Source organism: Caloenas nicobarica, chromosome 2, assembly GCF_036013445.1.
Source record: "Caloenas nicobarica isolate bCalNic1 chromosome 2, bCalNic1.hap1, whole genome shotgun sequence".
Taxonomy (NCBI): Eukaryota; Metazoa; Chordata; class Aves; order Columbiformes; family Columbidae; genus Caloenas; species Caloenas nicobarica.
In genome coordinates, this window is record NC_088246.1 from 101299178 (window position 1) to 101321424 (window position 22247).

The following is a 22247-nucleotide window of genomic DNA, read 5'->3' on the forward strand; positions in this document are numbered from 1 at the left end:
TGTTCTTATTTGAGCAAATAAACTCATGATAAAGTTTATATAAAATTTTGAATATGTTTGAATGTTAATACATTTTAATGTATTTTAAATTTCAAATGCTATATCAAGAATACATAAAATTAGAATCAGACAAGCTCCCAATAACTTTTCCCCCCCATCTCTTCCATAAGTATGATTTTGATATGTAAACCATGAATAGGGAAGGAAATACTATTTTATCCATAAATCTTAACAGTTGGATTAATATTTCTTCATTAAAGCATAGCTGGTGCAAAAACATTGTCACTGTTAAATGAAACCACATCAAAAGAGAAGGTGAATAAATAAAATTATTTCACAAATTTAAAGTGAGGTGATCGTATTCATTAATCTTACTGCAAAATCCTACAGAACGAATACACTGAAGTGTTTCTATTAAACATAACAGTTATAAGGACATTCTCAATCCTTTCAAATAGTCCCCTCAGCCTTTGGGACACATGGGGCAAGAAGTAGACACTGAAGATAATAATTCTTAGCTTATTTTTGCTGCATAATGTCTACTCACCATGGTAGTCTATACTAGCCACATTATAGACAAAGTCAGCAGAGGTAGTAGAGAGACTACTCCCTCCTGTCCCGTACACTCCCTAATCTGCTGGCAGATGACAGTCAAAAGCCTTGATTTCCACATGCATCTTCAGTAAAGCTGCTGCAGAGTGAATGCAAACAACCCGGCTCTGAACAGATGGATCAAATATAATAATGTAAATTTTATTAATTACAGGGAGTTAAGTCAGTAATTGGAACAACTTCAGTCACAACTGGACCAGTTTAATTCAAGAAAACTTGAAATCAAGTGTTTAGGTAGTTTTAATTTGAGCAAAACTAAGCAGTTAACTACTTGATTAAAAATGTAACTGAAAAATAAAAGTCAGTAAAAGAAGATCTTCAGGATTGTTGTTTTAGACATAACCCTTAACAGTTGAACTATATTGAACTACAGCTTTGAAAAAAATTCTGTTAGCAATATATTACCTCTGCATGGGCAAGGATGATGCCATGTCTTCTATCTTACAAACCACTGGCGGATTTAAATATGGGATGTTTTGCTAATCCTTTCAAGTTGACCATAGCAAAAACATCACTGATTTTGACAACATGTTAATCTCACAAATTACCCTTTTAGCATCCTAGACCCAAAAGGAAAGCACTCAACTGGAGAGGACCTCTCAGCTGGACAGAAACTTTCTTTACCAGTTTCCAAGCTGAATGTGTTTATCTGTCTGGCAAAGCATCTTAGGCAATCAATCCATCAGCCAAGAACATCGGTACAACTTGCAGCCAGTTCCGATTATCAGACACTTGGACTGAGAGCAAGGCAGTGTCTGAACTTGGAGCACTTCTTAAGCTTTAGCCTCTTGCAAGATTGGCTTCAGTATCTTGGTTTCCATAGGAACAGAGAGAACTATCAACTGGCACGCAGTCAAAGAATACAACAGAGAAGACAACTGACCAGTGCTGTAAAAGCCAAGGTAAAAGTGGTTCCCAGCATGAGCTGAAGGTAAATAGGTGTTTGCATCTTACAGCCTTTGACCTCATTCATCCACGGTCTGTACGTGTTGTTTCTGTGCAGTGTTCTTGGCTCCTTGGCTCTAAATTTTATTGTCTACCTATAGAAATGAGTGGCTTTCATGTAAAAAAAAAAAAACAAAACCCCAAACACTTCAAGGATGAAAAACGCAATTAGCATTCTCATTTCCAGTTGATCTCTTCTACTGTTACTGAACTTGTTTTCCCATAGTGTTCTTTTGAAGTCATTCAAGCAGAAGTACCCACAACACACAGTCTCTGTGGATTTACAAGAAAACCTGAGACACATCACCTATATTTGCAGGGTCACTGCCCACCTCTTCATAAAGAATCAAAAGATGAAGTTTTAAAAAAATAGAGTATTTTAAAAAATACTGTGACTTGAAAGATTTGACAGCAAGTACTGAACCCCTCCTCCCCCAAAATACGAGAAAATATTTACTACATTAATTTTCTTAATGGCTGTAAGATGAATAGTCTTGAACGAAGAGCAGTGTTAAACAACTGAGAAAACATATCCCTGAAATATATGTCTTTGTTTTTAAAAATGGCTTTTCATATATTCACATTCTTCTTCAACCCTAGCAAAGTTTTTATGTCCATATTTATAATGTTCTTCCAATTTTTAGTAATTATCTGTATACCTCACATAACTGATGTCTTGCAGATGTCCAAGTCTCTTATTGCTTAGTTATACATATATTTTTCAATGCCTCTTAAACTTCTCATCTCTCTTCCAGAAACATTAGACAAGTCAGCATGGTTGCTCAAAAGCATTTTAGCAAGACAAAAAAATTCTCCGTAATCTGCTTACCCACAGAAATTTTTAAATTTCGTAAGATCGTACTTTAAGAGGACAAACCTACATTTAGACAGACTTCATATGAGTTTCCATTCTTCTAGATAAGTTTCTGTGCTATGTCCACATTTCTATTTAAAATCTAATAAAAAGGTTATAAACAACAGTATTATCCGTGACAGAATTCTACCTGAAAGACAAGTCCTAATGACAGCCGCTAGTCCAGTCAAAGACCTCACTGTTTATCCTACCTTTGGGCATCACTGTTTCATTCTGGAAGGAAACTAATTGCCACTGCTACTCAGCATCGCTCTGACGAGTGCTGGGTCACTACTGCCCGGTACTTTTAACTGCAGCGCTCGAAGGGCTCGTGTCTGCTACGTCCTTTCAGATTCCTTGAAGCCACAATGCTTGCAAAATCAAAACTTGGCATAGATACTCATTTTTGAGCATATCTTCCCAGAATTTTTTGTCATTACTGTGGTTGCTATTTTATCAGAAAATAAATCCATGTCTTTTGATTGATTTAAATATATTTCAAACATCTTGAGTCCTATAACAAACAACTGTGTGAAATACCAAATTGATTTATGAGAAAAGTTCTCCAGCCACAGTGACGTTTCCAGAACTGTTACAGAAGTAGATAGATAACCTGTAATGAAAATAATGTGCAATAAAGGTAGGTTTACTCTTACTTTAATTAATTATTGAGACACTTGAGACTACTTTTATACACTGCAGCATTTCATAGCTTCTTTAGACACTATAGTGACGTTTGAGATTTAAAATGAAGTCAGAATCTACTTACAGTACTGGTAAATAAATCAAAGCCTTAGTAAGCTGCTCAAACTACATCCTAGCAGTAATAAAAGTACTAGATTTATTTCTCTTTCTTCAGACTACAGGCAATTAAAATAACAATTCAAGCATGGTGTTTCTTAAAGTCTTTCCAAATCTATACCATTCTAACAGAACATTGAAAAAACATGTCCTATGTACATATATATATGTTTAAATGTTCCCCTCAGAATGTTGAACATATGCAGGTGATATTCATAACATAAATCACTTAATATTTCAGTAGATACCATTCTCATTAATAAAAATCAGTAGCATTCTTCATTAATTCTTCATTAATAAAGAAATGTGTGACAAAAAAGAGTTCCAGACTGCTCTACAAAGAGACCAAAAAATGGTAATTTTAATAGGTAAGTTAAACTAATTTTATATTTTATTATATGCTGGCATTAGCTGTTGCTTTCCAGGAAACAACATAATTTGCTTATGTAGTTTATACATATCCATTTTCACTTGAGTGTGATTCATCTAATTCTTTTTAATCAACGATTTAACCAACTGTTTGCAGACAAAGAGAGAGACAAATGAAAGATTAGTGCTCCTGGAGTTTGTGGCTGGCCGTAAGATCTGAATTTATTTTTCAAACACCTTCCATAGCAATAGCCTTGCATGCTGAAGACATTCTATCTAGTACACTATTGATTCAAATGACAAGCCTGAGCATCAGATTAAGGACATGTCAGACACCTGATAGAAGATTCCTGGAGAATGCAGCAGAAAGGTGTCCTGCTTCAAAATGACCTATTGCTCCTACTACATTTTTGAAGTGTATGTGGAAACGTTTAACATAAAACTAATTAGCTTAAAATTAGAATAACATTTTTAATCAGTGAAAACAAACATCTTTACTTTTTACTACAGAATATCCGGAAAAAGTCGCCTCATTCAAACCAAAATCACCAAACAGCTCACAAAACTGGACTAAACCAAACTGACGAGCTAATACTAGTAACAGCCCTGTTTTAATTTGTCAGTGCCAAATCTGGATACAAACAAGCAAGCGGTTTCTCAGTCACAGCAACAACAACATTGCTTCTCGTAACCATTAAAGATCAGTTGTGAGGTCAGCTGCAAAGGGGCAATTAATGCAAAAATGATGTTTCAGAAAGGACACTCATTCAGGGAGATGTCTTTGCCTGTAAAGGTACTTTTAAGGTATAGACTTGGCAGCAGACATCAATGTCCTGGGAGAAGAGCTGGGCAAGTCTCTTGTGTGCAGAGGGATGCCACAATGCTAAACGTGCTAAAGGAACAGCAATAAGTGAAACAAAATTAAATCCATTCAGATCTGAATCATACACTTCAAGTACAGTAAGGACTTCAAACACTAGAGAAATTTCACGTATCCTTTGAATAAAGCAAAATGAGAGAGAGAGGGGACAGCTGTTTTATAACAGCCTGTACAAAAGAGCTAGCAGTTGAAAACCAGGATAGTTAAGACAACTTAAACCAGCTGAACATCAAGTGACATGGAATAATGTCCTGCAGAAAAAGCACTGCTCATACCTGCACAAAGTACTTAACTTTGCTGGACAAAACTTTGCCTAATTTTCCTAAAGCACATCAGCATCCTCTTCAGTTCTAGCCTGTCTTCCCAACAAGATCTGAGTTGAAGTTACACAACAATATTTTTTTAGCCTTAAGTCCTCACATATTTTTTTTTTCAGGATAGGATCACTCTATCTTGTCATTCTTGGGAACTGACATTCTTCATAAACTAATACGAATTATTTATTGTTAGCAGCCTGAAAAATTATTGCTATGGAAGAGGACTTAGAAAAGATCAGAAGAGTGACAATGGGTAAGTCATCAGCCAGAAGTTCCTCCAAATTTTCCTCACAAAAGTACGACTGTGAACTTGATAGATGAAAATGAAGCAATTCTACCAGCTGGCTGTAGAGATATTTAAGATATCATTCCATATGCTATGCAGAATTAGTTCCTTTTTACTGAGAAACACAACAGAAGCAGAGCTGCTCTGTGTTCTGCCACCATGGATTGCACTTGATTCATATTTTCAAAATCTTTTAGAAAATCACTGCAGTTGGAGACATTTCTTCTATTATTTTTAATGAAATTTCAAATGCTTGAGATCAAGACTGCCCAACAGAGGCACTAGTATGATAATACAGTATATGTTTTGAGCTGACAATATCCTCTTCATCAGTTTGAATCATGAAAGCTTATTTCAAGCACAGGAAACATGGTAGAAGAAGATACAAAGCCCAACAGAGGAAAGCGGGAGAGTTAGCAAAGCAAAAAGCAAAGCAGAGATGCAGAGAATTAAAATTACATGGCGCTTGAAAATGGAAAAGAATAGTTTGTACAATGAAAATAAGTCAGTTAGGTTAATAAAAATAGCTGTGACATTGCTGGAGGAAAAGAGAAAGAAAACCTCACCAATAGACTAGGAAGGGGAGAAAATGGGGAAATAACGGATCATTGCCTTGGCAAAGAAATTGGAAAAAAAAAAAAAAGGCCAAGGATTTTGGTAGCAAGTGCTAGCTAAAGCTCTAGAAATGAAGATACTGAATTATGACACCCTTCTTGTCACAAATAAGCTCATCTAATCACAGCGCCTCTACAGCACAGACTGCACCACGGTGTGGAAACACTGGCTCAGCTCCATGGCCGTTATGGACACTGAAGCCAACCTGGCCACAGCAGTGTAATATTTCTCTTGCAGCTCAGCGGTTTCAGCTATCTCCAACACACATAAAGCCACGAGAGCAGCCCATGATCTCAGTTCTTCATCTGTCCTTCCTATAGCTCACACCAGAAGGTTAAATGTGATTAAATCAGATTATACAGACTCAAAAATAAATATCACGATTGTACAGTCAGAGTTGGGGAAGCAACGAAACAGAGAGAGAAAGATGAGGCAGGAGAACCGGATTATGAGAAAAGTCTGAAGTAGTTCTGATAAAGCCTAGACTAGAAATGACAGAGGTACAATGCCTGTCAGACAACTAATTACAAAACCAAAAATGATTCAAGACCCACGAATCCAGACTCTTTCACAAAGATGGGTTTTTAGAGAGCATGGCAGTCAATCTCAAAGGGGAAAAAAGCCCTAATTTCTGACACTTCAGCCATTGAAACAGGATAACAGACAAACCGTTCAAGATTTCTGCTTCTGAAATACTCACACCATTGTACTAACCTACTACCTGAGATTAAGGATGGGTTTGCCAGTATTTACAGCAGATCATCAGTAAATACGATTTCATGAGTCCAAATGGCCATCAATAACTGGTGCAGAAGAGAGGGGAGCAGCAGGGGAATCAATCCAAACTGAAACACCAATAACAACCCACTAGTTTACAAGAAACCATCAAACCCAGGAAAAAAACTGTGATATTTCAAAAAAATCTACAAGCTTATAAAAAAGAAGGAAAACATAAAATTGTCTTTTTGTTTAATTAGCCGATACAAAAATATTTTTTCCCCCCTCTCTAAAGACTGCTATTTCAAGGTCATCAGCAGTTAAGGATGCTCCTTATAAGAGGTGGCCAGCTGTATTGGTAACTTTGGCCAAGTAGCATACTAATAGAGGAAAAATGTGTTACTTGGAGAAAAGAAATACTGGTATGGTTACAGTTAAGACTTGCTTTGAAAAGAGTGACAAAATAAGATGACAAATAATGATACCAATATTTTAATAACTTTATAACCAAACAAATCCTCCTTTAAAATCTACTCCTATTATTTATTCTAGTAAGATAAATACTAGCACTGTAAACCTCCTGACATATGAATCTAAAAAAAAAAAAAAAATTCGTTCTTCTAGTATAATGGCTCATTGGATTCGTCTTCTTTAGAACAACACAAATCTTTCTCCAAGAAACAGGCAGAGACCAAGGGATCAAAAGTAACAGTAAGAAAACACAGACAAAATTCAGCTGACAATTTTACAGACCAATGCAGGACTGGATCATAGTACTTACAGCAACATTGAAACATCTGATTATATCTCAAGAAACACTGGTACTATCAGACAACCAAATCTTTACAACAAAACATTAAAATCAAATACTCGGTTTCCTTATGCTTCTGCTAAGTGATTCCCTCCTTTGGTGGCTATTTTCCTCTCCTGTATCATAATCTTTTGCATTTATATTCCCCATCTGAGTAGTCAAACTGGCTTTTTGTCAAAGCAGAGAACCAGTCTGATTTGGTATCACAGTGCCAAATCTGTTTCACACAAATTCTGTCTGTGTGTGTGTGCACGAGAGAGCACGAGATTCAGAGAGTGCCCACCACGCATCCTCATTAACCAGAGAGATCTGTAATTAAACAAGAAGGGGTTAAAGTGTGTGTTAGCTTATTCTACTTTTCTATCTATTACTTTTTTAAAAGCTTTCATATGTCTTCTTCCTTGTTTCTGAACGCTAACCATCCCTTCTTCCTTTCAGGAAGGCTGACATTTGACAGCTTAACATAGCTGACAGGGTTACCCAACAGCCCACCCTCCCTATTCTCAATCCAATTAGACCTCTAATCCTCCAGATGAAAGGCCCAACTACTCACGTTCCTCATGACAACGACAGCTATTGATTATTTGTCACTACAGCTAACACCTTCTCTGTCGAGGCCACTCTGACAGAAGCAAACCTACCAAATTAGACAGCACTTTATCTGCCCTGGAGGCCAAATGGCACAGCAAGTAAAGGCTAATAAATGGTATAAAAATGAACAAATCATAACATTATGACAGGTTGATCGTTGCCAGCAGCTTCACAGCTCAAGCTTGATGCTCCGTTAGACCTGTTCCTTCTCTTTTCTCTTCCACTCCTGCTCCAACTTTGACTGAATTAAAGGCCAGAACAATTAAGGCATTTGACCAGCAAAGATAAGCTAGGATACAAGTATCATCAAGGGACACAAATGTCAATAGCAGACTACCGTTTGTCAATAAAAACATTCCAGAGATGCAAATGCTCGTGACTCTGCTCTCCACTAGGCTGTACTGACTCCCTTTGTACCGAGCTCTCCTCAAGCCCAGGCACAAACACTGGGAAAATTAACCCCAGAAAACCAAGCTTGAGCTAGGAAGCGTTCTTAGCAGGCAAGAGCTTGCATCATTAAAAAAGGAATCCCAATACCAAGCTACATGGCAGAGAGATATTACAGTTGTTATTACATTTAATATCTATGAAGTTTTCCTTTCTTTTCGGTGGAGTGATTTAAGACTGGAATACATAATTTGAATTTATCATTATAAATTTTCTTCAATTGTTTCTCAAGAAAAAAAAGTCTATTTCTAGGACAATGTGCAGTATCTACCAACATTTGATCAAAAAAAAAAAAAATCACATCACTTTAAGGCAAACTGAAAAGCAGCAACAAGATTTATTATTCTTGCAGTGGTACTATCAAAAAAAACCCTAACAGCAAGATCAGAGACACAGTGCCTGAACTGAGGCTGTTTAATGCAACAAATGGCAGGAAGAGAACATCTAAAAAAAATGCCAGCAAACCACCACAACCATGGGAACATTGTTAAGATCATGCAAGCACAAGAATAATGTAAGTAAAAATACAAAAGTTCTTGAAACAGTTAAAAAGTAATTAGTACTGCCCTGCCACAATTAATTAATTGATTTCTCAACTATGCTAAAAAGAAGATTTTTTTTCAGTAAGGGATTCCTAGGCTTCTGAAATTGCTTATTAACAATAAATTCATATTAAATAAAATTACATTAAAACTGAAATAAAATAAAATCTTCTTTAGCTACAGAAGGCATAAAATGTGAATATCTGCTATTCTACTTTAGAAAAATCTAGTTTGACTGAGGAAAGTGTTACTGCATAACATCTACATCATGCACATACATGAAACTACATGCAAGTGCAACGTAATGGGGTTTTTTTAAATAGAAACTCTGTAAAAAGATTTATTCAGTAAAAAAAGTAATCAGATTATGTAGTATTTGTCCTCAGACTGTTTCACCTTCTCAGGTTTACAAAATACTTTTGTGGCTGAACACATATTTATTAATCATTTCAACCAGACACAGACAATTAAACTCTTTAACAGATGTGCATTTCAGTACAGGAATACCACAAAACAGACATTAGAATGAATAGTTTGGCAACAGATCACTTAAGACTACTATTGCCCTTAGAAAAAATGAACCTACAGGACATTTAGGTAAGTTGGGTCACATGAAACTCAAGCAAACTGGTAAAAATACTGACAGGTTGAAAATGTATATAATATTTCTAGGAATAAACTTAAATTATTACTATACTGCTTTAAAATGTACTCCAAATATAAGAAAACACTGTGAAGAAGAGACAAATATCTTCATTTTCAAAGCAGGTAGTGTACCATTAAGTAGATACATTTTCATTTGCAGTGATCAAATCCATTTTTCATCCCATTCTGTCCTTTCCAAGACCAGACTAGTGCAGAACCCCTCGCACGGAGCCCCTCAGGAGGCTTCTGATGGCAAACCCACCCCAGTCCTCTATGCTGGGGAGAACCCAGCAAAGTCCTTCCAAACTCTTAGTCATATAATTACATTTATGCCTACACTGGTGACAGTGAGGCCATAGTATTCTCGGGAGCTGTTAAGGTTTTCCAGCATGAAAAATTCCCTTAATGTTTATATTATAAACTCACTACTTACCCTAGGTTATATTCACTACTATGGCCTGTTCTTATTTAGCAGATTCTAATTCTTTTTAACACGTACCTGGTTTACAGAGGAAAGGAATACATACCATTCTCTCAGTTTGTTTTTACCTAGTTCATTAAAAGCATTCTCATTTGGGCTTCTTTTCCTTTTTATCATTTTAAGATCTTTTCAGGTTTTTTTAATTTTTAACAATGTCAGCCAAAAACCAAGGTTATATTAGACGACTAGCTGGTGCCAAGCAGTGAAGAAAAAAATGCTATTCTTAATTTCTAATCATACCAGCCAAATCTGTCAATGTCTTTGTATAAGTATTGGACTTATTAACGCAATGCACTGTCCCCCTATTATTATTCCTGAGTTTTCTTCTGCAAGGCTTGTTTATAATATTTGACTTATGATCACTATTCTTGAAAAGTCTGAATCTTTCCCACCAGTCCAGGTCAGAATCACAAATGATTTCCAGTTGTGTTCCAGGAGACATGCCTCCCTGAGAATCATACCTGAACATCCTTTACACGTAGCAAGACCTAACCCATTCATCTTCACAAAAACCTTAGATGTATTTCTTCTTTGTTCTACTTTTAAATTATGTTTGCAACCCTCACAATTAAAACAAAATCCTTCAAAATATGGATGCTACAACAGCTGACAGTCTGAAACATCGTCTGCCCCAGGCAACTCGAGACCACCACTTCAACAGCATGTAAATCAGCATTAGGACAAGAGGAAATGGCCTCAAGTTGCACCAGGGGAGGTTCAGATTGGATATTAGGAAAAAAAATCTTCACGGAAAGGGTTGTCACGCATTGTAACAGGCTGCCCAGGGAAGTGGTGGAGTCACCATCCCTGGAGGGGTTTAAAGGATGTATAGATGTGGTTCTTAGGGACATGGTTTAGTACTAGAGTTAGGTTACGGTTGGACTCTATGATCTTGAGGATCCCTTTCAACCAGAATGATTCTATGACACTTGGTCCATCCCTTTCCACACAAATATACTCTACTATGTAGTATTTGTCTGAATACGTCCCATGTGCTCCTGATGCAAACCCTCTCTTTGAACCTCCCCCACCCACCTTCAGCTTTTACTTCTACTATTCTAAATGGGAAAAAACAGTATTTTGCTCTTATGAGTGGAAGTAGATAGAATCATTCTGTCTACAGCAGGCTATATAGCAAACGCATCAGATATTTATAGTGTAATGCATTTTAGTGCCTCAGTCAGCTTTCTTTGTTCTCTTTCACAGTCAAATCCTATCCAAAGACAATAATAAATGCTACATTTTTCATTCAGCCATGCTATAATTACTTTGATGCCCAAAATGACTGCTGGAAAGTGGGTATATTCAGGGAGGTACCACAAATTGCAAGCAGTATTTTCAAACATGCTTTCTTCTAATAAGTTTAGAAACTAACAGTTACTAAAATAATTTAAAAGTGAATTTTACGTGTGCCATACCCTGTAGACATTCATACCATACTTATCAGTCCATCTGTACACAGACAGAGTCTGATCTTTAGTTACTCTGAAATTCCAATCTTGAAGTCAAAAGAGCTACTCTGGCATGTAAATTTTTGCATAACCTTGTTTTAAAATATTAACATAAAACCAGTGAGAAATCAGATTCAGGTACCTTAGTATCTGCTGTGCAACTGAAACCTGATTTGTAGAACACTATTTCTACAGTTTTATCTTCTGCAGACAAGAGAACTGTCTGGATTTTCACCCACAGTTTGACAATAGAGGCAGATGTTTGCTGGATACCAAATGACTATAGTGACTTAACGCTTAACGAGCAACCAACAATGTGCATGTTCTTGCCTTGTTACGAGGCACAACAAAATATGTAAGCTGAAAATGTGTTGCCTGAAAAGACGAGAACCACATACTGCAAAGTAGTGCCCAAATCAAGCTCTCCATACCAACAAAACTGTTCTCAAGCTTCATGTTTCAGTTATGCTGCTCTATAATGTTGACTATAACTCCCATGTAAAGCCTTCCTTCTCCTTCACATCTGTGATGCACTGATGAATCCAGATACAGAATTTCTGAAGTTGAAGAATATACAATAGTGTTCTGACCATTCTCATAATATCTGGTGTTGCTTGATCTTCCAGAACCTTTTCAGACCAATCATTTCTCTCTCTAGCTGCATTCAAAACAGATTACCTAACGCTAGTCTCCACAAGATGCTTCTATCTTGTATTATTTTTCGTGCAAGAACATGTTCTAAGCCACCCTGCACATTTCAGTGGAGAAATGGTGAAATTTAACATGCCTGGGAGTTACGTTGGAATGCTGAGTTTCATAAGGAGACCAATACTTTGATTTCAAGATCACTATTTCATAACTTTAATATTTGCTCACTAGTCACTAAATCAAGACACATTAATGCAGAGGCAAATGGAAGTATTAATGAAATCTAAAGAACAGTATGCAGCAGAATTAGAGGTATATACAATGTCTTGAAAGAAAGCCACGACTGCCATTTATCACGCAAAAAAAACAACTTTCAAAAAGGTTTCCTTGTCCTCACTCAACTCAAATGGAACACTGCTAAATTCTTATCTAAGGTTTTCAGAATATTTTTCATGATGTCAAGGTTCATTTAGGAAGTTCCAGCCCTGCACAGTCTCTGGCTGCTTTATTATTCTTCCTCAGCAGTGAGAGCACAACTTTCTGGGGGACCATAATGTAAATCAGTTCCCTGTAACAATGTGAGGTTTTTTCCTCCTAAATTTTTCCTGTACTCATTTTTAATAATTTATATTAGGCTTACAGCACAGATCAACAGCAGCATCAGCACAACCAATAGTGAAAATCATTTGGGAGCATGAGGACAGTGCCACTGTACTCAGCACTGGTGAGGCTGCACCTTGAATCCTGTGTTCAGTTTTGGGCCCCTCACTACAAGAAAGACATTGAGGTGCTGGGGAGAGTGCAGAGAAGGGTGACGAAGCTGGTGGGGGGTCTGGAGCACAAGTCCGATGAGGAGCGGCTGAGGGAACTGGGGCTGTTGAGCCTGGAGAAAAGGAGGCTGAGGGGAGACCTGATCACTGTCTGCAACTGCCTGAAAGGAGGTTGTAGCATGGAGGGGGTTGGTCTCTTCTCCCAAGTAGCGAGTGATAGGACAAGAGGAAATGGCTTCAAGTTGCACCAGGGGAGGTTCAGATTGGATATTAGGAAAAAATTCTTCACAGAAAGTGTTGTCAGGCATTGGAACAGGCTGCCCAGGGAAGTGGTAGAGTTGCCATCCCTGGAGGTGTTTAAAAGACATATAGACGAGGTTCTTAGGGACATAGTTCAGTGCTACAGTCAGGTTAGGTTATGGTTGGACTCGATGATCTGAGGGTGTCTTCCAACTGAAATCATTCTATGACTCGTGCTAAATGGGCAAAAAAGAATCGCTATTTTGTAGAGCTCATTTTCTTTCAACTCACTGAACAGTGAGCAGTTCTGCAGTTGTGAAAAGGGCTCAAGGCAAGACCATGTGCAGAACTAACCCTTTGGTAGCTTGATCAGTTTATCTGTAATACAACATATGCAAATCATACATAAGGAACTCTGTTTTCTGTCCTCAAGCATCTTCAGGCTGCATTGACTAGAGAGAACCCTTGGTTTGGGAAAGTAAAGAAAACATTTGTATCGTAGTTATTGTCTGTGGCTTAATTAAACACAGAGGAAACCGTAGTTCTGCATGTAAAAAAAAAAAAATCACTTCTGGTTGGTTGGCCCACATTCCTGTTTCACACCTTGGTTTGTTCAGATTTATTTTTTTTTTAGACAAACTTTATGTTCACATGAAAGTATGACTGAATGAATGTAAAGCTCATTCATACTTCATGAACCTACTATATGCACAGAATTAATATTACTCATTATGAGCTCTTATTCAAGGGAGAACATCACAAAAGGCTACTAACCTAGAGAAAAAAAGAACACAAACTGACCATCATCATCTCTGAAAGGCACTGTGTTTGTTTATTTTCGTGATATACACTGGGAAAGTTAAAAACACATGTGCTCTTTTATGGAGTTTGAATAACGCCTTATGAATGATCTGAGAGACTATAGCTCCAGAAAACACATCTTGAAAAAGGTAGTGAGGGAAAAATGTATAAACTTGCTCCTAGACAAGTTTTATGCAGGAGCTTTTAATAAAAACATCTACTTGGACAAGAAAGGGGAAATAATATTTCAGTTTGGGGGCTCTTAGACTACTCATCAGATAAGACTTGGAAATAAGGTTTCAAGAAACAACCAAAGACTACCTTCTGTCTCTATTTTTCTATGATGTCTTATCCTTGCCATAGCTTATTTCCTTCTTTACCTGTATGGTTACTGGTAAGTATACAGGAACAACTAAAGATCATTAAAATATACCCTTCTACTTGACACAGAATTCCTAACTGCATCCTGGATGTACTGTTTTGTCAATAACTGTGTCAGCAAAGAATTAATACAATCTACAGAATATTTAGTACTTCTAGATAATGAAAGCTACATTCTCCCACTGGAGTGGTATTAATCTTCCTGAAGCCAAAATTAATACTCTCCTGACAGTTAAGCATCCTGATAGATTATTTTAAGTGCATATTATTAGCATCCAACAACAAAGCTATTGAATTTTTTCTTCTGTCCCTGTTAACACAAAAGGCTGTGCCTAGGGAATTCACAGGGATTGCTACTTCCCCAGAGTAAACAGATTGCTAATAAGTGAGCATCCTCTGTGAGAAATTCTGAAAGATGCGGGCTTGTTTTTTTCCTTATATTAAACTGGAATTACTTAATGGAAGATAAATGAAAACATCATATACAGGTAATTTGGCTATGTAGAAACATTTCCGTTCAGAAGTATCACATGTGAGAGTTTAAGCAAGTTGCAATTTCGGACTAGAAGCAAATTGCTACCAGAATGCTTACAAGTGAAAATGAATGTCTGCAGTTAAACTGCAATCCCAGGACTCATATCTGTCTCCACAGCATGTTTATTGCACAATAATCTAAGTTCTACCAGTTTAAACAATCTGTACACACACAGTAATACAATTCCTCAGTGCGAAATCACTGGCAAATTATGATTTTACTTCTGTTGCAATCAGTCACTGCAGCAGCACCCAGTAAATTACATCCATGCTCATGAAGTCATAACCATCCTCTGAAACTCCTATGGCAATCTTCGCAAGTGCACTTCTGCAATGATTTGTATCATCTTCTGGTGGGTCTGGGTTTCAGAGGTCTTTTTTGTTTGCTTGTTTTTTAATTTAAGTTTTCTGAAGTTGACTTGACCTATCCTTTTTTTTTTTTTTTTTTTTAAGGATGTGCACGCTTTCAAAATTGCTTGGGAGATCTGTCCATTTTAATGATAGACCCAAGCACTCTACCTTTACAGTGGAACAGAAGAAAACCCAAGAAATAAAACCAGATAACTTAGTTTACATGGCCTTCTGCCCACAAAGACTGAAACATCTCCATCATAAGGTGATGAAGACAAGACAGATATTACAAAAGATCCTGTTAATGAGGATTCACAAAAGATTACTTGATTAAAAAAAAAAAAGTATGCCTTGGGTGAGATTCATTTCTCACAATTTAGACATTGACAACATCAAAAACTACATCAGTCAGATGCCTAAAAGGATTACTTAGCTAGTCAGTGTGTCCTAAGGTATTTACTTTAGGATGAATGAGTTGCACCTAATGAAGTGCATTAACTTTAAAAGTGATCTAGATTACTAGCTCAGATTTAGATGTCTGCAAAGTAAATTTCTAAAGTTACTTGAGATTATTCTCACTCAATTGTCTAAAACTGCATTGTAGTATATTTTAAATATTTTCCATCAAAAGATATATTTGTTACATTTAAGTAACAGTTAACAGCTGAAATTTCTGATAAGGTCAGAAATTACCTTACTAATTTCAGAACTTTCTACAAGGAAAAGTGAGAGAACATGCTCAATCTGGTACAAAAGAATCACAGAATCACAGAATGTTAGGGACTGGAAGGGACCTCAAAAGATCATCTAGTCCAATCCCCCTGCCAGGGCAGGAACACCTAGGTGAGGTTACACAGGAAGGCGTCCAGGCGGGTTTTGAATGTCTCCAGAGAAGGAGACTCCACAACCCCCCTGGGCAGCCTGTTCCAGTGTTCCGTCACCCTCACTGAGAAGAAGTTTCTTCTCAAATTTAAGTGGAACCTCTTGTGTTCCAGCTTGAACCCATTACCCCTTGTCTTACTGTTGGTTGTCGCCGAGAAGAGCCTGGCTCCATCCTCGTGACACCCACCCTTTATATATTTATAAACATTGATGAGGTCACCCCTCAGTCTCCTCTTCTCCAAGCTAAAGAGACCCAGCTCCCTCGGCCTTTCCTCATAAGGGAGATGCTCCACTCCCTCAATCATCTTTGTGGCTCTGCGCTAGACTCTCTCCAGCAGTTGCCTATCCTTCTTGAACTGAGGGGCCCAGAACTGGACACAATATTCCAGATGAGGTCTCACCAGGGCAGAGTAGAGGGGAAGGAGAACCTTAGAAAGGTGGTTAGGTGGACCAATAAGTATGGGAATATCCTAACTCTTACTTCCAGAAGGACATCAATGAAGTCTGAGACAGATTACAAGCATGCTTTGTTGAGAACCTGATCCATGCTTCCAGGTAACTGTTACTGTATAGACACGCTCCAGTGACAAAAGCCATTTTGGATGAATCATGGCAAGACAAGGATGACAGAGTGACTTTGAGTTCTGAGCCCTCAGTTTCTCCATTAATTGGTAAAGGTGACATAGATATTAAAACAGCATCAGACAAAGTTACTGAAATCATCAGATCACCTTAACCTTTTGAAAGGCTGAGGGAGCTGGGTCTCTTTAGCTTGGAGAAGAGGAGACTGAGGGGTGACCTCATCAATGTTTATAAATATATAAAGGGTGGGTGTCACGAGGATGGAGCCAGGCTCTTCTCGGTGACAACCAACAGTAAGACAAGCGGTAATGGGTTCAAGCTGGAACACAAGAGGTTCCACTTAAATTTGAGAAGAAACTTCTTCTCAGTGAGGGTGACGGAACACTGGAACAGGCTGCCCAGGGGGGTTGTGGAGTCTCCTTCTCTGGAGACATTCAAAACCCGCCTGGACGCCTTCCTGTGTAACCTCACCTAGGTGTTCCTGCCCTGGCAGGGGGATTGGACTAGATGATCTTTTGAGGTCCCTTCCAATCCCTAACATTCTTTGATTCTGTGATTCTTTTACCTATGTTGAAACCCTTGGATCTGAAAGAACATGGCATAGCATGGGTCAGTCTGCCTGGCTATACTAACTGAAATATTTTCGATGGAGACTATGAACAGCATTTATATCAAGTGCAGAAGTTTTGATACTGTTTATTGATATCCAAAGCAAAACAGAGCTATTTTCGACAGCTCAGAGTTCTGAAAGATGGCTTCTAGGACACTTGTGGGACAACAAGCAAGAGCACCTGAGTGCACCAGAACACCTAGGAGGAGATCAACTACCCAACTGTAAGTAATAAAGCAACTACTTAAAAAGGAGTTCGAGATGCCATTAGGAAAAGATGAAGGATTAAGGAATACCTTAGCACAGTTATTTGATACTGGAGAGAAAAGAAAGAACCTTACATTGACTGTAGAGTTTTAGCTTATATTGAGTGAAAGTAGTACTCCAGGATTGTCTGACAGACAAATGCCAAAAAGCATCCTGCAGAGAATGAAAACTTACATCCTTATATCCACTGAAATTTATAGTAACATCCTAAGGAGTATCAGAGTGTAAGAACAATCTATCCCAAAATAGGCAAAGATCATTTTTTCTAGAAAGTACAAGCTCTTAAAACAGCAATGAATTATACTGTCTCTGCAGACAGCTACAAATACACTAAGTAAAAACATTAAAAATAAGACTTACTTTGAGATGGGCCAAGTTTTTAAAAAACTCATAGCATTATTTGCCTCTAAACTAATGAAAGCCTCTGAAGATACACAATGCTTACTCAATACAAGAAAATCTCCTTTATACCTGTTGTGAATGCTGCAAGTTTATAGAACAGCAGAGCACTTTTAATGTAATTACCTTTTGTGCAGCAAGATGGAGCGCAGTTCTTCGGCTACGATCAGCTCTATTAACATCGGCTCCAGCCTTCAGCAACGTCTCTGCACAGTCCAGCCTGTCCGCCAGTACACAGTACATAAGTGGAGTTCTTCCAAACTGGTCCTCTTTATCTTTCAGCTCAGAGTTTCCTGAAAAACAACAACAAAAAAATCAGACAAAACAATCAAGTCTATGAGTATCTAAGAGTAGTATTTTTTTAATCAAAATGGTACTTTAAGTAGTATTTTCTTATTATAAATGGAGTGATCAAAATAAAGGAGTACAAGATAAACTCAAAAGTTACTACTATTTATCCTGTTTTTACAGACATTTATAGGACATTTTGAAATGTATTTACTGGAAATATACATTTGGAAAACATTAGTTCTGCAAATACAGCTACCACCAGTAACATTCTGCAGTATCATAATTTTAAATATTTTTGAAATAGTTACATAGATCTTGTCTGCAAAGATTACTTTAAAAAAATATCAACAGCAAGTAAACCAAACAGTCCTCCTGAAACCTGTGAACACTGTAACTAAAGCTTTGAAGCCTACTCACAGCAATGTTTATTGAAAAAGCATTAACATGTCAATATTCCATCAATACCATTACTTATTTTATAGTGCCTTGCAATATGGAAACTACTAAAATATTTCTCAAGCTTTCTTGAATTGATACAGTTAGTATCAACTAGTTAGTAAGGCAGCAATTAAGCTAAAATAAGAAGTTTGAGGTCCTATACAAAAAATCAAAATTGTATCCCTGTTCACAATAAAAAAACCCAAACCACTGGCCGTGACAAAGTTTGAAATTTCTACTATGTCATTACATAGAAACTAGCACCTATGAATTCATGGGTGTCAACTATCCTACACATCCCAACTCTAAATACATCCCATGCAGCACTATCCTCTACAATTATTCAAGGAACACTGAATTTTAACAGTAAGTTATTTTTTATTTTTAAATATTCTCATTTGCGTGATTGTTGATGCTTCAAAAGAACTCCAGGAGAGGCAAGCTTCTACTTTAAAAACACAATTATCACTCTCCCCCAGCATATTATACTTATCTACATACTCAATAATTGATTCTTAATTATAATTTCTATTGATTAATCTAGCAGAAGAGTCAAGCAGATTAAATGTAAATCAAAGGGAATATTAAGGATTAAAATTCATTCCCAACCAACCAAGCCCCTCACAAAAAACACTTCTGAGCAGGATATTGCCAGTTTGAGTAATGCTTTGCTCATTCACTTCATTTCCAAGTTCTTCTAAAACTGTTGAGTGAATACCATGTCATTTTTATGATTCATTCTGTTACGTCTTTTCTTGCTTAGAAACTGTGATTTGCCCTGGGAAAACTCTTTCTGCTCCACAAAAAAAACCAGTTTAGGAACCTTTCCAAGCTCTTCTGTGAACGTAAATATAGAAACTCTTTTTGGTGTTCTTCACCCAGGGTCTTGTCTTCTCTGACTGCCCCCTCAACTTGACAATCCACTAGATCTATAATTAATTTTATGCCTCTAACAAATTATTCAAAAAAAAAAAAAAAAAAAAAGAGAGTATTTTACTGACCTGCATCTACCTTCCTCAGATATAGGTTAAGCTTTTGAAGAACATCTTGCTTTTAATATCCAGCCTCACACTGCTGTTTAGCCATACTTGCTTCCCTTTGACCTTCCTCAACTTTTTATTTTATTAAGAGCTTTTGCGTTCATTTTACACTGCAAGCAAGGAGTTTACTCTTTAGATTATTCTTCAAGTTCTTCTTAGCAAGCACTTTCATTTTAATGCCCTTGACCATTTTTAGAGCACAGAACTGTAGCGGGCTGCTGTTGCTTATCCCTGGGCACTCTGCTCAAGAGTTACAAAAATCTCACTTGGTAGCACTGATTTGGATCCTATACAGCAGTCAAGAGAAACTCAGGAGTTCATTTAGTTCTGGAATTTCTGTTGCCAGTCCATTCATGATTTCTAACAACTTAGTTTTAGGATATTCCCAATAGCCATTTACCCCAAACCGCAGGAAAGTAACCTTCATTACTATTGTGGTTCCTGACAATTCAGACTCTCTGACCTCCTTCAGTGTGTCACACATATCACCATCTGGTCAGACAGACAATAATAAAATGTCAGTACTATAGTTTCTTGTTTAGACCTGTAAATGCAATTATTAAGTGTTGGTTTGTTTTTTTTTTTCATGTTCAAGCTTGCTTTATATGGTCATTCGTTAATCTCATTTGAATCCAAGACTTGTTTTCTGCTTCAGATTTTACAAGTGTATCACCACTCCTCCACCTACTTCCACGGGTTTACCAGCATACCAAGTACACAGAAAAGACATGGTCCACACTGATGCCTTCCCTTCCACAGATTTTACATTCTTACCATATTAGCAACAGCCTCATGTAAAGCATGACATACTAACTCTCCCACCTAAATTTTTAGACTTCCATGTATGTACATGTACATATACATTTGGTTTGGTTTTCTACACAACTTCGACTGCTTTAAATAGCATGCTACCTTTTCCTACTGTATTACTACATTAATGAAGATACAGAATAGCTACATTCCACCTTCTGTAGATTTGCCACTGGGAACTGAATGTACCCTTGTCAGCTTTTCCTCATCTTTACCTTTAGAAACCTCTCAGAAAGAGCACAACAGCTAAGTCTTGGATTTTTTTCAAGGAATAAATGGCCAAAGTATATTTTTATACTGAATAGAAATCAAATAATAGAAAGATACATTTGTAAATTTATAGAAGTTATTTTTTTCCTATACAATCTTCATAAAAGCTGCATAAGAATCTGATCAGAATTTTGCCTAGCATTAGAGAAAAGTACTGGATAGATCTTATTCATTACTCTTCACATCAAAACACAAGATATCAAAAAAGCTTAATTTGATGGTAGTGTATTTAAAAGTCATTTTTAAGACTTTTAAATAATAATTTGCAATCTGTTTCTGAAAGAGACTTAAAAGCTGTGTAAATTGAAAGGTATTTGGATTATTATTTATGTCCTGTTATATGTAACTGCATTTTTATGTGAAAAATAAATTGATAACGTATACAATGTTAATAAAAATTATATATTTGATACTCTTAAAATGCTAATTTTCAACAACATTTTTTGAGAAAAAAGCTCATGTATTGTCTTTACATATTCACTTAAATGTCATCTTAGTTTCATTATTGAAGCCTATAGTTGTTCTACTCAAAATGAAACGCTGTAATATTTCCTAAATGCATTAGAAAGTAGCATGTAGAAAAAAAAAGTCATTTGTTTAATTAATTACATGACATTTAGGAAATAAACACAGGGGAATACAATTTTTTTAATTTTTCCTAAATTGTAAAAGCATTTGCTAGACTTTTATTTCACAGTATTACAGTTCTGTTGCAAACTGGATGCGGTTTCACAATAATTCTTTCATCTACTATTAGAAAGAAGTATTTTAAAATTTATATACACATACAGTGAAACTGCCAATGTCTTACATCTCAGTATTTTACCTTTTTCCATTCAGCAGAGCATAGTACAGAAACATTTAAGCCAGTTATGAACAACCATGCGCCCCTGTGCAGCAACATATAGATACTGAGGTACAAAGAATAATTGAACATGGCATTGCTCCCAGTCAACAAGCCAGTTTCTTTAATTAGCTAACTATTGTCAGGTGCTCTTGCAGTATTAGTTCAGTCTGGTAATTTAGATATCACTAAACCATACTCCATTGTTCAGGGTTAACAATCGTGTCTTAAATTTTTTTAAGGTTGTGTGGCTTACACAATCACATATATTTTTAAAAAGCAATACATAAACATGCATTTATCCCAATAAAACACAAGCACACGGCTTGTGCTCATAACACTTGTTCTCAAATCAGCAGTGTGCAAAACTAGTCTCTCTCCTCCAAATTCCAAGTTCCCTTTCCACTATATAATGTCAGAGGATGTGCAGAATGTAGAGACTAAAAGAAATGGGCAAGGTCAAGACGAGAAAAAAAACAGCCTAAAGCTCAAGGACAACCCAGCTAAAATCGAGCAACAAACGTAACTGATGACAGTTTCCATGTCTGCATACAGTCTGAGTGAAAAATGAGGTAGACCTTCAAAACTTGATGCCAGTCATTTTCCCAAAGCTGCTGCACTGTTTTTTAAGGGGAAGAAACTATCTTCAGCTAACAGTAAGTTTCTTCTTGTTATTATTTTGTTTGCTTACAAGACACTGTAAGGCACTTGGAGTGGTTAAGGTTC

General features: G+C 36.8%; 1 protein-coding gene across 4 annotated transcripts in view; it reads right to left on the reverse strand.

The window, feature by feature from the left end:
- The window catches only part of INVS (inversin), a 98510-nt gene that overhangs the window by 65821 nt on the left and 10442 nt on the right, over nucleotides 1–22247 (reverse strand). For all 4 annotated transcript variants that reach the window (XM_065627690.1, XM_065627689.1, XM_065627687.1 and 1 more), the window contains exon 3: nucleotides 17955–18121. In XM_065627690.1, coding sequence (XP_065483762.1) covers nucleotides 17955–18121 — 167 coding nt within the window. The remainder of the gene's footprint in view (nucleotides 1–17954; nucleotides 18122–22247) is intronic.